Here is a 16,852-nt window from a genome sequence, read left to right as displayed (position 1 = left end):
ACACCTGTTTTACATTTCCCCTCGTCTATCTATCACATGTGTTTTTACAAATACACATCAGGCCTAAACCTGTTCTATGACATAAACAGCAGAAGCAAGACTCTGAATGACAACATTTTAGGCTCTAATTTCCCTATCTTGATGGACATCAAACCAACATCCCAGCCACCACCTGACAACATCAGCGTGTCCTTCCCAGGGCTCCAGGAACAACTTCAAAGTGAAAACCAACATGAATACACCACACAGATATTCTTACTAGCTTCTTAAATTTTAGGTAAGTTTACAAAAATGCTTACCAAAAAAGTTTACATAAATGTGAGCATCTCTACCCTCTACTCCAATGATAACTATGAACACTTTCTTAGGGTTCTAGCTGGCTAACAAAGCCCATCTGTGGGCACATGTTATGAGCAAGCTACTGGTGTGATCAAGTTTTCACTTTACCTGGCTCCTGAGCACACAGATACTAGTCTAAACTTTAAAAGCAAAATGATACTTTCTAACCTCCATGGTGCTGAAGCCTCAGGAACATTCCCACTTAAGTGTTTCTCTACCTTCACCAGGCAGTGAACACCCACTTTCCAGAGTGTCAGACGTGACACTTATATTACAGCATTACTGACTCATAGCTTTGATGCGCACCAAGATGTGGTACACAACAATGAACAATAAAACCTGAACTAATTCTTTCACAAGGACAGCGCCTGAGACCTCCACCCACGTCCTTTGAGGACCGTTAAGATTTTCATTAACAGTTGTCTGTCTGCTGGTATCAACAAGCCTTTGACTTCACTAAGTGTTTCAAAATGTTAACCATAAGCCTATTAACAAATTCCTCAATAAAACATCTTTACAAAGTAAGTCAGTGACAGTAACTTTCAACTGTTTTACAGCAGGAGCTCCAGACACAGGAATAGAAACCAATTTACAAACCCCAAACTCACATATGGTGCTACTGCGGCTAGACGCACAGAAACCTCCCCCCACTGCCGCTGCTGCCACAGCCTAGGCCATTCTGAAGGCCTCTCACCACCCCAGTGCCTGAAATCTTTTAATGGCAGCAGTTACATTAACCAAAATGTGATGAACAAGATATAGCATGAATAGAGCTTGGACCCTGCCCTGCGAGAGATAGTCTAGTTGGACCAGCTGTTAGACTGAACCATGTACTAACAAAAGAGCCATTTTTGTGGGTTAAACCTGGCTGGGCAACAGCCAGTTCCTAAGAGTCCCTCTAACAAAATCGAATGCCCTGCAGGCAGGCCCACCCAATAAACCATAGACAAGGTATAGGAGCTCCTCCAGGAATGCAGAGAACTACAGTTCTTTCTCACAAAGCTCATGAATCAAAAGTGCATTCCATCACCAAGTGGAAACTCTGTATCTCCTGCACCCAGAACTCTTCATTCACTCAAAGGTACCAAACTAGGTCAGCCACCCCATCCCCACTCTTTATCTATTTCTGATACAAGTTTGTTTCTGTGCTGAACACCAGAGGTCCAGTATCCATGAGTGAGAAATCAGACAGCCTTCCCCCGTGGCGGGGGGAGGCCTCTGATGCTGCCGGGACCACCTGGCTCCTGCCCTGGAGGGCTCCACCTGCTGGCATCTTGGGTAGTTGGTGCCTGGGTTCCAAAGCTTCACCCTCGGCACCTGCTCCCAAAGCATAAAATTTCCTGATTTTGTAAGCTTCCCACTTGTCCCCACATGACAGTGCCTATTAAAATGTATCTTTATGGAAGGCTCACACCCACATTTCTAACTGACATTTTGTTCTTTCAATGCAGTCACCCTGCAGTTGCCAAACACCTCAGAATACATTTACATGTCACTTCGAGACCTCTCCCTCCTTGTGTCTACACGAAGAGAAAGAAAAGCAAAACTCCTTTACAAATGCTGACCCCACCCTGAGTCTAAGCACTCCAAATGTCGAAACTTCCTGCCTCAGCCTTGGCACTGCTGTGCTCAGAGAACTCATAGAGTCTCACCATGGCCTTTGCATCGCCACCGAGGAAAGACAGTGGGCTGACGGCAAATGAAACCCACGGCCACTTCCTCCACCTATGCCATGAGGACCCCTCGGGAATTTTCACACGTATAGTCACTAAGTATCTGCACTGATCTGAGCTACCAAATGCACGTGAACTATTTGGAACTAACCATATCTTGGAATAAAATGTCTGAAAGGAAAAAAAAAAATCTTCTTTATAGTAAAACCTAGTATAACCCAAAGCGTTGAGAAGTAGGTTTTTCATCCAGGGTAAATGAAAATCCTTCTAAAATGTGTGGTTCAATTTCTACAGCAATAAAGTAAATGAATTCTAAAGCAAACTTATGCTACCGTTTCACGTATACCCACCACATAAGCAAAGCATTTAAAAACTGTAACACCCAACAAAGGTAATCTCACTTCTGAAAGATTTATTATAAGTAAAATGACAAGACTGTGTAAAGAACTGAAAAATGTTCACACCCTACTTAGCGAACAAAACAGAACATTTTTTACCTACATATTCAGCAAAGACCAAATATATATATATGCTAACACCCAGTGTGGAGTGAAGTCTTTTAAGGGAGATGCGGGTCATCAGCTCTGCCCACAATTCCCTCCAGGGTATAAAGTCAAGGCCTGGAGAGTGCTGTCACATGGAGCACAGCGGGCCTCCCATAACTCTGCTAAGGGCAGGGCTGCAGTGAGGGAGACATGGGCTTAGCAAGGTGTACACATGCATGTGGAAATGCCTGCTCACAATAAAGAAATTACAAGCCCACGGGGCTACAGTGGACATCTTGTCATATCCATTTGGCATACACGGGGAGCTGTACCTAGAAAATAAATGTGTAGATTCAGACAATGGGTGTGTTTTAAAAGTTGATAAACGTCACTTAACTGCCGTGCAGAGACGATGCATTAGTTGACGCTCCGACCTCTTCACTCTCCATCTCTCACATCCAAGGTCCAATATTCTGACCCCTTATCTGCACATGTCCTTAGTTTCCTTGCCCTCTATTCCGCCACTGCACTCTTCTGGCAAAAGTTCAGTGCTTGTTAAAAGTTCATGCAACTCAACGACAAAAAACAAACAACCTATTCCAAAAATGGGCAGAAGATCCAAATAGACATTTCTCCAAAAAAGACATACAGATGGCCAAGAGGCACATGAAAAGATGCACAAGGGCACTAATCACTAGAGAAATGCAAATGAAAGCTACAATGAGGTGCCGCCTCACACCGGCCAGAACGGCCACCATGAAAACGTCCACAAGGAAACGCAGAAGAGGGCGTCCAGAAAAGGGAACCCTCCCCGTTCCTACTGCTGGGGGGAATGTAAATTGGTAAAGCCACTATGAAAAACAGTTTGGAGGTTCCTTAAAAAAACTAAAAACAGAGTTGCCATATGATCCAACAATCCCACTCCTAAGCACCTATCTGGACAAAAAGATAGTTCAAAAAGATACACGCACCCTACGTTCACTGCAGCACTATTCACAACAGCCAAGACGTGGGAATGAGCTAAGTGTCCATCAAAAGATGCAGGAATAAAGAAGATGCAGTGTATATAAAAAATGGACTACTACTCAGCTATAAAAAGAATGAAGTAACGCCTGTGCAGCAACATGGATGGACCTAGAGATTATACTAAGTGAAATGCATCAGAGAGAGAGAGAGAAATACCATATGCTGTCACTTACATATGGAATCTAAAATACGACACAAATCTATCCACAAAACAGAAACAGACTCACAGACGTAAAGAACAGATTTGCTGACGGGTAGGGATGGACTAGAGTTTGAAATTACTTGATGCAAACTATTACATAGAGGGTGGATAAACAACAAGGTCCTACTATACAGCACAAGAAATTATACCATGATAAACCATAATAGAAAAGAAGACGAAAAATAATGTGTACACAGACAAATAAAACTGAATCACTGAACAGTAAGAATACCTTGTAAATCAACTGTACTTCAATAAAAGAATTAACAACAACAACAAAAAAAAACACTTCAGCCTTCATTAAGCCCAACCCAGCACCTTCTCCAAGCCTGTGTAAAAACACACAGGATCTTCACCTTAAATGTTTGCCCATAAATCTCCAGTGACACTGAGAATTGCTCAGCAACCAACCACACTTCACTAGTTCCTTCACTGTCTTAGTCTCTGAGAGAACTGTTTCTTGCCTATTTTCCTATTTCCCCAGATCTCCAACACCCCTCCCTCCCACCCTGACTCATTCTCAGTTGATGACTTCACTTAAAAAAAATAGAAGCCATCAAAAGAGAAAACCACCTCTTCTTCCCAGGACAAACGTAGCAACCTACCTGCACCTGTACACGTACACTCAGCATTCCTTCCTATCACAATGGACACGGCGTGCCTGCACCTCCACCTGCTCATTCCAGCCCATCCCATGCACGATGGTGCTCTCAGTTACCCTTTCTGGAGGCTCCCTGTTATCTCCCGCCTGAACTCTGATCTCATATCTCCAGCTGCTGACTGACATCACCACTTAGGTGTATCTCAAACCTGACATGTCCAACACAGGGATTCATAATTCCCTACCCTGATCTCTGCCCCACTTTCCTCAGCCAAGAAAATGACACCACCCTTTACCCTACTGCTTGAGGCAGAGCCTTGGGATCATCCTTGACCCTCTCCTTCTCCCCACATCCAATCTGATAGTCTGGATTGTCCTACCTTCAAAATAAATGAGAAATCCTTCATTTCTCTCCAATTCCACTGCTACTGCCACGGTCTCGCACCGTCTCTTGCCTAGCCTCTTACATGGCAACTTCCACACTCTGCCTGCTGCCACTCTTGCCCTTCCACCATCTGCTCATAGCGGAACAGCCAGGGTGAGCTCTTTAGAACCATGGCACTTCTCTGCCTGCAATTCTCCAAGAGCTGTCTTTCACAGGATTAAACCCAAACTCCTTGTCAAGGTCACAAAGTTCCTGTGCTTGGCCCCTCCCTCTCTTTAACCCCTTCTCCCTTCTGTCCCCTCCAGGACGCTGGCCTCCTGGCTCTTCCACGGTCACACCAAGATCCCTGCTGCTCTAGGAATCTGGTCCCTGATGTCTCTTTACCCACAGTGCTCGTTCTCCAGTTCCTCACGTGCTGAACTCCCTTGTATTACTCAGGCCTCAGAGTCCCCTCCTCAGGCCCCTCCATCATAAACAGTGTGCTCACCTCTTCACCCCTCTCCATGCCAATACCCTGCTTTACTCTCCCTCATGACTTATCACTACCTAAAATTACACTATCTATTCATTTGTTTATTGCCTAACTTCTCCGCTAGAATGGGAGCTACATGCACTTAAAATAGTGTCTGGCACAGGGGAGGTGCCTAATAAATATTCGTTAATGAGTATTACCTTTACAATAAAAATTAAACTACTTTTTAGAAATTTAAATGTGTGTACAATTGTCACATTGTGAATAAACTATACATGTGGAGAAAGACCACAAGAGAATAGGAAAAAAAAAAAACTGGAAGTAGTTGCAATAGGAAACATTTTTTTATTTATACCACCCTATTTTAATGTTATATAGCATTGCTTTATAATTTAAAATGTACCTTTTCTATATTGAAAAATAAGTGAAAGATAAGCGAGGATCTAACAGGGCCAGAGGGTCACCACTCTAAACATTAGTTGTGAAAAAGACAAATTCAGCCCAACACATGGCAGCTGCCTGGACTATGACTGCCTAAGCCTCTAAGTTGCTAGAAGCCTTCCTGGCACTCACATCTAGGCCATGGTGTTGAAAATCAACATCAGACAGGGTTGCCCTGTGACCATGAAAGATGAGAACAAAAATAAAACCATTCCTGTAACAATGACTGTACTCATGACAATAACAGAGTGGAATACAGAGAATCACGGACACCACTCCACAATATCTCAACACAGACAAAACCTAAACACTGTCCAAATCACAAAATACCAAACCCCCACCCCCTTCCCCAGGCTAATGAGAGACTGCTGCTGCTTTACTAATTTCAGCTTTGGTCCCACTGGAGTCCATTCTCCCTACAGACTAGATTTATTAAAATAGTGAGTCATAGAAGAACCCATTTTCTGACAGCATCCAACCCAGATCTAAGCCCTGATCCTTAAAGACTCCAAAATCACTAGCACCAGCCCAAACCCTGTGATAAATTTTTCCCTACACCATCCTCCGGAGATGCCCCAAGGCCCCCCGTATAGGGTAAGTGCTCTCCCTCACTGCAACAAGCAAGAGCCCAACTTGTTCAGCTATGGCCATGTTCCTGGTGGTCTCTGGATGGTGGGCGCTGACATTTGTCATGACATCAGTTGCCATTACAGGCCATTACATGCTGAAGTCACAGGAGCCTGGCTGGAAAACTGACCCCAGGACATAATCTCAGGGCTGGTTCTCTGAGTATGTGCCCTGATATCAGCTGATCTTCTTGTCACCTGCCTCTTTCTCCTAAAAGGTGAATGAAGGTAGGGTGAAAAAAAAAGTCAAGTTAATTAAATGTCCTGGTGAATAATATTACTGTTAATCAAGGATGCCCTGCACAGCTTCCAAAGGTACCCTGAGCACAGGGTTAAGAGTGGGGCTGGATGACTGACTCATGGGCAGAGCCTTAGGCAACACTACTCAAGTACTTTAAGCCACATGTTCAAGCCCAATAAATTAGCCCAGGCTTAAAGAAGTCAGGCTGTACACATGTAAGAATTTTAATAAGCTTGGAAAATGCTACCTAGAGCTTATGCACAAGCTTACTGTACCAATGGGATTCCCTGCCACCAGCCACAGAGTGCTAAGCCCCTGACAAGAGCCATCAAGCATGTGGGGCAGCAGGGACAAGGAGCCAGCTTGGTCCAGGCTTCCTCAGGAGTGGGAGACACAGCAGAAGGCTGGCAGCCAGATGGATGGAGAGCAGAATGGGGCGTGCAGCACAGTGGAGCCAACGGCATTTACTAGGAAAACATGTCGAAGGTTTCTTTGGTGGAAATCTGGTCCTCACACACCCTTCCAGAAACTAGCAAACACTGTAATCAATGTCTGCATTTATCCAATGCTAGTTTGTACCCAGAACTGTGTTAGGTACAATAGACAGTTATTTGAGCAAACATGGTCTCTGCCTTCTAGATGCTGACACCTAATATAAATAAAAACAATAAATCTGTCCAGAGGATTACCAAACTAACTGAACAAACATGGAACAGTCTAAAGCATGGACCTTATATAAATGCAGTGGAGTAAGAACTGAAGGCTAAGTCATGGGAGATGACTCTCTAAACAGGGTGGGGCCCTAATGGAACAGTTCCCCTGTTAAGGCTCAATCTTCAAGGTTGAAGAAAAGTTACAGCTTTCAAGAAAAGTTACAAGGGCCGGCTATTGGACTTGGAGAAAATGAACCAATCAGAGAAGAGGGTGCAGCCTGGGGAATGATTTAGAGACAGAAATGCAACTATCAGGAGAAAGAAAACTTGACAACCATACAAGAAACCTAGAGGAAATCAGTCACGCAGGTGTATGTTTCTCAACCGTTTTTATTCATGGCCCCTTGTGATAAATATAAAAAGCTGACACTCCATTCGTGTTATTTAAAATTTGAAAGGGAATTAAATATCCTAACCAACACCAAATCAGAGCAACAGTGGTTTCAGAATTTGATTTTTCCAAATCACACAAATCATCCCCTTCCTCTAGAGTTGAGAATCACCCAGTTGGGTGGCAGTAACTGTCAACAAGGAAAGAGTAATTATCACTGAATTATTTAGGAAGAAAAGATTTAGATCCTGGATCCACAGGGCACCAGACAACCAGTACTAATAGAAACAGTTACAGCCTAAGGTGACCAAAAAAAAAAAACCATGGCACAAGCAAGAATATGTACTAATTACCTGATTAAAATTTTTGAAAGAGAACTCTTTGTAGATGGCATCTCTCTCACTTAATTCCAACCATCCTGCTGCTTTAAGGTCAAGTATCATCTGGCTCCTCTCCTCTGCAGTCAACTGGTGGGTACCTGCTGACTATGAAAAGAACACATTTAATACCTGAAATGTAGAGGTTTGGTTAAATTCAAATACATGTACAGCTCTTTACTTATGTAGAGATACAGAAAAAAAGTGTTAAGGACAACAATTTCTAACTATCTCCGATTCTTTTGTTCTCAAAATACAAAGCTCTCTCAAAAGAGATAAAAACAAGACTAGCTCTGTGCAAAATAAGTTGCCTCCATGGTATGTGGGCTTATCACCCCTTATAAACGCCTCTAACTTTACAACTCAGCTTTCCTGGTTTCTTACAGATAAAGCTGAGATTGACCATTTGGACATCTTACCAAAGATCATAACCAATGGCCAACATTCCAGGACTTAGGAAACTGAGGTAACACACTCACCCAAGGAACTCTGCAAGTCCAGCAGCAGAACCAGGATTAGAACTCAGGACTCTCAACTCCTGGTCCACTCTCTTTGGATGGCCCCATATCACCTCAGCAGCCTTCAGTCCTTACTCACATGGGTCTCAACTATCTGAGCTCATCATCCCCTTTCAATTCTAGTTAAGACCGATCAATCCTCAGAGAGGAAAAAACAAATGCACATTTACAGGGGATTTTGTAAAATAACTTCTGGGCGTTCATACACCCTTTGGGCTATAGGTTAAAAAGCCCTTGCTTTAGCGGAGTGAGTTTTCTCAGAAGCATCAGTAAGACAAACTCCCTCAACTATGTGGCCACAGCACTGCCCACTTGGAAGCACTTGTGCACAACTGTCCACCTTGTTCCTATTCATCCTGCTGAGGACACTCCATCCAGAGTTCTGTTAGTTAACAGGCCCACACTTGCCATGCTACTTGTTTTTTAACTGAAAGAACTCTAAGCAGCATGACAGACAGAAGGAAAGAACACCCTAGGAGAAGTCAGAAGAGGCATGTTCTCATTCTGGCATAACTGCCCACCAGCACCTCCTGTCTTACCCGTACGCTGGGCTACTACCTGCTCAGGTGAGGGAGGGACTGGCCCCAGAAAGAATGAACTAACTTAGGGGTTCCTTATCAAAGGGCAAACAGAGGCTGAGCTGGATACTCTGCCATGAAACTTCAACTCATTCCCACTTCAGAAATCCTAAAACCCTTTATCAGTGTAATTAAGAAGGCAAAGTAAGTAAATTTATAGACAATCTGCAAAAAGGAAAAAAGGATGCTAATGAGCCAACCTTCTAGTTTCTCTTCCTTGCTTAGTCAGCTACCCTTCCCTACAACAGACGATAATGAGAATGCCTCTTAATTAAATAAAAATGCTTAAAGGCTTGTTATCAAAAACCACATACCATTTTAAAAAGTATCTATTCATTAGCTTTTTAATGACAGCTATGAAAAATTTCACAGAAGACCTATTACAGGAAATTACCTAAAAATTTTAAACATTTAAATATTTTAATTCAACTATTTTGCCAAGGAAACAGAATTATCATTGAATAGCTGCAAAGAAAACTATTAACTATGCTGTAGGTTATGCAGCAGTCACAGGGAGTCTATGGAGCATACTCTGAGCTGTTTTCCTCCTCCCTAAACCTCCACATCTCCAGTGAGGTCCATGAACTGTGGTCACTACTTGTGTCTACCTAGAAATAGGAACCACGTACAGAACTGTAAAATGGAGTCACTTCACCCATATAACATAAACAGTCCCCTTAAGGACACACATTCCACAGAACCCTTCGTGGTGGACTTAATTTTCTTTCTGTGGGAGCTATGCAGAGAGACAGGGAAAGCATAGGATCTGGAGAGCAATCTTCAATCCAAGCCTAGCTTTGTTACTTTCAGCGTGGATGCTGAGTAAATCTTAGCCTCTCTGAAGTGCAATGTTTTAGAGTGTGGATGTTACAACATACACCTGCCAAGATTTTTAAAAGGCTTAAAGAGATCCTAAGTGTGGAGGCACCCAGCACAGAGCCTGGCACGTGGCAGCCACTCCAAACGCACCTGTTTATTCACCCCTCCCCAATGCCACGACTGTACTCGATCACCAGCGCCCGAGATAGAAGTATGCCTTAGGACACGCCTAGGTGACAGTAAGCACTCAACTTGTGTTCTCACCTTAATGGCCATAAAGCAGAATGCTTATCTTCTCCATCATCGAGTCACATTTTTTTTCTATTAAAAAAAAATTCAAACTGCCAAATGGGCTCTAACAAACAATTTAAGAAAATGAAACGGTGAGTTTAATACAACATATTCCCACTAGGTGGTGCTGCATGTTAAAACTTTCTCTCAAGTCAATTTACCCCCAATATGTTAATGTATAAAACGGGGAAACGGACCGGGCGCCTCTAGGTATTTAAAAAAAAAAAATCAGTGTGCAACTCAAAAGATAATTTATTAGTAAATACTCCAAAAAATTAACACCGAGACAAATGAGTTAATTCAACACTCAAGGCCCCGTTTACAGAGAGCGAGAGACGGTGCCTGCTCTCACCGAGCGGACAATCTAGACGACCCGACAAGCAGCTTTAGTCACACCACGAGTGAAGAATTTTCACAATTGCTTTGCATACTTTTTTTTTTAACACTTAAGTCGTGGTGGTTTGTTTTCTGGTTGGCAATTTCGGAAACTACGATGAAATTCCAAGCAAGAGAAAACTGGAATATGCTACGGCCACCCCTGTCTCAGACCAGCGCGTCGGCAGGAGCCGGGTGCCCAAACGTGGCTACCCGAAGTCCGGGGCCACTTCGGGGCCTGCCCAGGCCCCTTCACCCCTCGGCCGGCATGGCTGGGCCTCGCCCTCCTCCCGCACCGCGGGCCCTCGGCACTCACCATGGCCGCGAGGCTCTGGCTCCTGCCTCTCAGCGCCGCGAACCAGCGCCGCGTCGCCCCCCGCGTCCCCAGCGCCGCCGCCATAGCCTGGCGCCGAGGGCTGCCCGGCGCGCTGCCTGCCCGCCGCCCGCCGCCCCAGAGCCAGGGGCCGTGCGGGAAGCTCCCAGCTGCAGCCTAGACCGTCCCGCAAGGCCCTGCCCCGCCGCGCAGGCCCAGACGCGGACCGGCCCCGGAAGATCTCCAGGAGCTTCGATGGCGGGTGCACCCGCAGGCCCCCGCAGGCCCCCGGCGCTGTCAGCCCCGGTTTGACGGGCCTTCGGCGTCATCGCCGCTCGGGTGCCAGGTTTCCTGCCTGGTGCGGGGCGGGTAGGAGGGCTGGCGCGGCTCTGAGGATGGACCTGCGGTTCGCTTTTCGGTGTCCGGCCCTCGGGTTGTCGCTGCCTCGCCCACTGTCTGACCTCGTTGGGGCAAACAGCACCTGCGGGCTGAAGGATGTCGCGGACGGCGACAGGAAGAGATGAGCTGCAGGGGGGTCGGGGGGTGACTGGAGACCACTGCACTCTACTAGCGGTTGTGGGACAGTGAACTACAGTGATGCAAACAGGGCCTTCTAAGTAGGGGAGCCACCGGTTGCATCTAAGCTCTGCTTTGTTATTACTTAGCTGCCAGTGTCCTGGGCAGACTAACTCATCTTTGTCTAGATAAAATAATTTGGAAAACCTAGCTCACAGTGCTTTCTAAAAGGTAGCACACTCAACACATAGTAGGCATCCCGGAGATAACATGTGGACAGATTTAGATAAATTATATATATATATATATATTTGGACAAAAGTCTTTAGTCTTTTATATTAGTATTTTATTCTTATCATTCCTTTTTTTTAAATATATAATTCACATACCATAAAATTCATCCCTTTAAAGGGTACAATTTAGTGGGTCTTAGTATATTCTTGTATTTTTTTTTTTACTAAATAGTTCAAGCAAATTAATAATATTTTTTGCAGAGAACATAGCGATATACTCAGGAATATACTTTTGAAACTATGAGAGTCCAATTAAGTTCAGCTTAGCAGCTGCTAGCATTTTATTTCCCATGTGGACTTGGAAAAAAATAAAGCCTTTCACCTAAAATAGTCTAAAATTCAGACTTATGGCCCAACCCATCTTCTTCACTCTTGCCCACCTGATGAAAACTCAGCAGAGGAATCTTGCTGTAGACCTTCATCAAACATCACTGGTCTCAAGGCATTTATCTGAGACATTCTGGTTTCCTTTGCCTGATGCCATACATGGACATATACAAGAGCTGGAACTGTAGATTGTATTTCCAATATTTACTTTGGGCATTTGGGATCATGAAAAATGTCCTACTATCTTGCTCATTAAAGTGAGAACTGAGAAATTAACTGGTAGTTGTGAAATAATAGGTTGGAGACCCCTCATCATTTTCAGTGGTTTGCTTTCATCATTTTCCTTCCCTAATACCGCTGGACAAGACTGTGACACGTCAGCTCTTGTCATGAAAGCATTAGCAGCAGGATGCTGCTTAGGGTCCAGGGAGAGTGATGTCCACTGACAGGGGCTGTGAATGCCCTGCCCTAACACAGAGCTCTCTTACTAGGATCTAATTTCCTTAGCAAAGATTTACTGGGCACATCCTCTGCCATGGACACTGTTGAGAAAAACAGCCTCCTGCTCAGTCTTTCATGTCCTGCTTGGCCACATGGACTAGGCCTTGGGCCTGGAACACTTCCTTACCAAAAAAGAGCCCACACAGCCTGTGCCAGCGGAGAAGGCAATGGCACCCCACTCCAGTACTCTTGCCTGGAAAATCCCATGGACAGAGGAGCCTGGTGGGCTGTGGTCCATGTGGTCGCTAGGAGTTGGACATGACTGAGCGACTTCACTTTCACTTTTCGCTTTCATGCATTGGAGAAGGAAATAGCAACCCACTCCAGTGTTCTTGCCTGGAGAGTCCCAGGGACAGCGGAGCCGGGTGGGCTGCTGTCTCTGGGGTCGCACAGAGTCGGACACGACTGAAGTGACTTAGCAGCAGTAGCAGCAGCAGCCTGTGCCAGGCTGATCGGCCTGTGAGAGTACCCTTCCTTGTTTCAGACTGAATGTGTGCTCCTTTGTTCTGCTTAAGTATGGATGTCAATGACCCTCGGGCACACACCCCCATTTCAGAATGTCACATTCGGTGGGGGAGAGGGTTCTTCTGCTGTGGCACTAGATGGGTGCTCTTTGGCCATAGGCTGGGGGTGAGGGACATCCTTGAGCCATGAGGGACCTATGCACACTACTGGGGCTGACCTTGATGTCTCTTCTCATGAGAATAAAAACACTGTTCTATCCCATGCTTGACCGTGTTGTTTTCCTAGATAATTCTAATACCAAGAAGTCAGGGATAGAAGGGTTGGGCTTACATCCCTGGTGGCTGGCATTGTGGTGATTCTTGCTATCCTCCATGGAGTTGCAGTCCCCTCCTGGCACGGGTTCCTGGTATAGTGTTCTCAACAGACAAGTTTTACTGGTCTTGGACCACTTCCTTCCCCTCTAGTTCTCTTTCCCTCAACACCAGTGCTTCCCAGCTGACCCTCTACACTTGGACCTCCCTTCCAGGAACCAGCTCTGTTCCATATTTCCCTCCAGGGGAACCTCTGTAGCCTGCCTCAGCTAAGTGTCAGAGGCAAAGCCATGGATCTGCTGGTCATCCTGGGAGCCTTTCCTCACCCTCCAGACTAGTATTGGGCCCCACTATATATGAAACCATAGGAAAACTCCTGTTTCTTTGATAGGATAACTCCCACTCTGGGACTCTGCCACCAAGAGAAGATTATATCAGTCCAGTTCAGTTCAGTTGCTGAGTCGTGTCCGACTCTTTGCGACCCCATGAATCGTAGCACGCCAGGCCTCCCTGTCCATCACCAACTCCCGGAGTTCACTCAAACTCATGTCCATCGAGTCGGTGATGCCATCCAGCCATCTCATCATCTGTCGTCCCCTTCTCCTCCTGCCCCCAATCCCTCCTAGCATCAGGGTCTTTTCCAATGAGTCAACTCTTCGCATGAGGTGGCCAAAGTATTGGAGTTTCAGCCTCAGCATCAGTCCTTCCAATGAACACCCAGGACTGGTCTCCTGTAAGATGGACTGGTTGGATCTCCTTGCAGTCCAAAGGACTCGAAAGAGTCTTCTCCAATACCACAGTTCAAAAGCATCAATTCTTCGGCGCTCAGCTTTCTTCACAGTCCAACTTTCACATCCATACATGACCACTAGAAAAACCAGTCTTGACTAGATGGACCTTTGTTGGCAGAGTAATATCTCTGCTTTTTAATATGCTATCTAGGTTGGTCATAACTTTCCTTCCAAGGAGTAAGCGTCTTTTAATTTCATGGCTGCAATCACCATCTGCAGTGATTTTGGAGCCCAAAAAAATAAAGTCTGACACTGTTTCCACTGTTTCCCCATCTATTTGCCATGAAGTCATGGAACCAGATGCCATGATTTTAGTTTCCTGAATGTTGAGCTTTAAGCCAATTTTTTCACTCTTCTCTTTCACTTTCATCAAGAGGCTCTTTAGTTCCTCTTCACTTTCTGCCATAAGGGTGGTGTCATGTGCATATCTGAGGTTATTGATATTTCTCCCGGCAATCTTGATTCCAGCTTGTGCTTCTTCCAGCCCAGCATTTCTCATGATGTACTATGCATATAAGTTAAATAAGCAGGGTGACAATATACAGCCTTGACGTACTCCTTTTCCTATTTGGAACCAGTCTGTTGTTCCATGTCCAGCTCTAACTGTTGCCTCCTGACCTGCATATAGGTTTCTCAAGAGGCAAGTTAGGTGGTCTGGTATTCCCATCTCTTTAAAAATTTATTGTGATCCACACAGTCAAAGGCTTTGGCATAGTCAATAAAGCAGAAATAGATGTTTTTCTGGAACTGTCTTGCTTTTTCGATGATCCAGCGGATGTTGGCAATTTGATCTCTGGTTCTTCTGCCTTTCCTAAAACCAGCTTGAACATCTGGAAGTTCACGGTTCATGTATTGCTAAAGCCTGGCTTGGAGAATTTTGGGCATTACTTTACTAGCATGTGCTGCTGCCGCTGCTAAGTCGCTTCAGTCATGTCTGACTCTGTGTGACCCTATAGACGGCAGCCCACCAAGCTCCCCCGTCCCTGGGATTCTCCAGGCAAGAACACTGGAGTGGGTTGCCATTTCCTTCTCCAATGCACTAAAGTGAAAAGTGAAAGTGAAGTTCCTCAGTCGTGTCTGACTCGTAGTGACCCCATGGACTGCAGCCTACCAGGCTCCTCCGTCCATGGGATTTTCTAGGCAAGAGTACTGGAGTGGGGTGCCATTGCCTTCTCCATACTAGCATGTGAGATGAGTGCAATTGTGCGGTAGTTTGAGTATTCTTTGGCATTGCCTTTCTTTGGAATTGGAATGCAAAACTGACCTTGTCCAGTCCTGTGGCCACTGCTGAGTTTTCCAAATTTGCTGGCATATTGAGTGCAGCATTTTCACAGCATCATCTTTCAGGATTTGAAATAGCTCAACTAGAATTCCATCACCTCTACTAGCTTTGTTCGTAGTGATGCTTTTTAAGGCCCACTTGACTTCACATTCCAGAAATGAAGATTATATACAAAACCATAAATCCAGCAAGAGGACAGGTTAGGTAAGTAATGCTGAATCTATTAAACGGCCTATACTATAGCCATGGTTAGGAACAGTATTACCAACAGTGAAATATTTATCACTGTTAATCAAAAGAAGGGAGAAAAAGATGCTATATAATCGCCACAAGTATGGGAAACATAAGAGAAAGACTGGAGTGTTATGCATATGATGGTTGCCTGGGCCATAGCATCAAGGCAGGACAGGGTTCCAGCCCACATAGAGGCTCTGGAGAATGCTTAAGTTTGAAGCTGGGTTCCACCACTGGAAGTATATAATGAACAGCAAGTTATTTAGGGCTTCACTTACTCATTTTCCAGTGGAGTCAACCTCAGAGGGCCACTGTACAGGATAAAGGAAATGGTGTAGGTCAAGCACTTAAAGCAATACGTGGCACACATGGTAATATTCAAACATTATTATAAGAGATGGAATAATTAGAGGGCTTTTTTTTCTTAAATATTGTAAATACAGATACACATATGAAAGTTCAAATCCTAGATTCATCAGCATACTATGTATATAACCTAGGTAAGTTATTAAGTGGAGAGTGAAAAAGTTGGCTTAAAGCTCAACATTCAGAAAACGAAGATCATGGCATCCGGTCCCATCACCTCATGGGAAATAGATGGGGAAACAGTGGAAACAGTGTCAGACTTTATTTTTCTGGGCTCCAAAATCACTGCAGATGGCAACCACAGCCATGAAATTAAAAGACGCTCACTCCTTGGACCAACCTAGATAGCATATTCAAAAGCAGAGACATTACTTTGCCAACAAAGGTTCGTCTAGTCAAGGCTATGGTTTTTCCTGTGGTCATGTATGGATGTGAGAGTTGGACTGTGAAGAAGTCTGAGCACCAAAGAATTGAGGCTTTTGAACTGTGGTGTTGGAGAAGACTCTTGAGAGTCCCTTGGACTGCAAGGAGATCCAACCAGTCCATTCTGAAGGAGATCAGCCCTGGGATTTCTTTGGAAGGAATGATGCTAAAGCTGAAACTCCAGTACTTTGGCCATCTCATGTGAAGAGTTGACTCATTGGAAAAGACTGATGCTTGGAGGGATTGGGGGCAGGAGGAGAAGGGGACGACAGAGGATGAGATGGCTGGATGGCATCACTAACTCGATGGACGTGAGTCTGGGTGAACTCTGGGAGTTGGTGATGGATAGGGAGGCCTGGCGTGCTGCGATTCATGGGGTCGCAAAGAGTCGGACACGACTGAGCAACTGAACTGAACTGAACTGAAGTTATTTAACCTCAATATGCCAGTTTAGGCTCCTGTGTGAAATGGAAATAATAATGGTACTTTTCTGAGCTCTGGTCCCCTCCTGCCAGGGAATACCCCAGCCACAGCTGT

General features: G+C 45.0%; 1 protein-coding gene across 4 annotated transcripts in view; it reads right to left on the bottom strand.

Moving 5' to 3' along the window:
* PCBD2 (pterin-4 alpha-carbinolamine dehydratase 2) overlaps positions 1–11,017 on the bottom strand; it is a 41,681-nt gene extending 30,664 nt beyond the window's left edge. Inside the window, exons 1-3 of one of the 4 annotated variants that reach the window (XM_024995172.2) lie at positions 10,810–10,995; positions 10,092–10,148; positions 7,889–8,020 (exon numbers count right to left, since the gene is read on the bottom strand). In XM_024995172.2, coding sequence (XP_024850940.1) covers positions 7,889–8,020; positions 10,092–10,103 — 144 coding nt within the window. In that variant the 5' untranslated portion in view covers positions 10,104–10,148; positions 10,810–10,995. Of the gene's footprint in view, positions 1–7,888; positions 8,021–10,091; positions 10,149–10,809 lie in introns of all 4 variants that reach the window. The other 3 variants (XM_024995174.2, XM_024995171.2, XM_024995173.2) reach the window with 3 other exon arrangements.
* Between the last annotated feature and the right edge of the window lie 5,835 nt (positions 11,018–16,852).

Source organism: Bos taurus, chromosome 7 (assembly GCF_002263795.3).
Source record: "Bos taurus isolate L1 Dominette 01449 registration number 42190680 breed Hereford chromosome 7, ARS-UCD2.0, whole genome shotgun sequence".
NCBI lineage: Eukaryota > Metazoa > Chordata > Mammalia > Artiodactyla > Bovidae > Bos > Bos taurus.
Note: the sequence above shows the minus strand (reverse complement) of the source record. Positions and strands in the feature narration are given on the sequence as shown.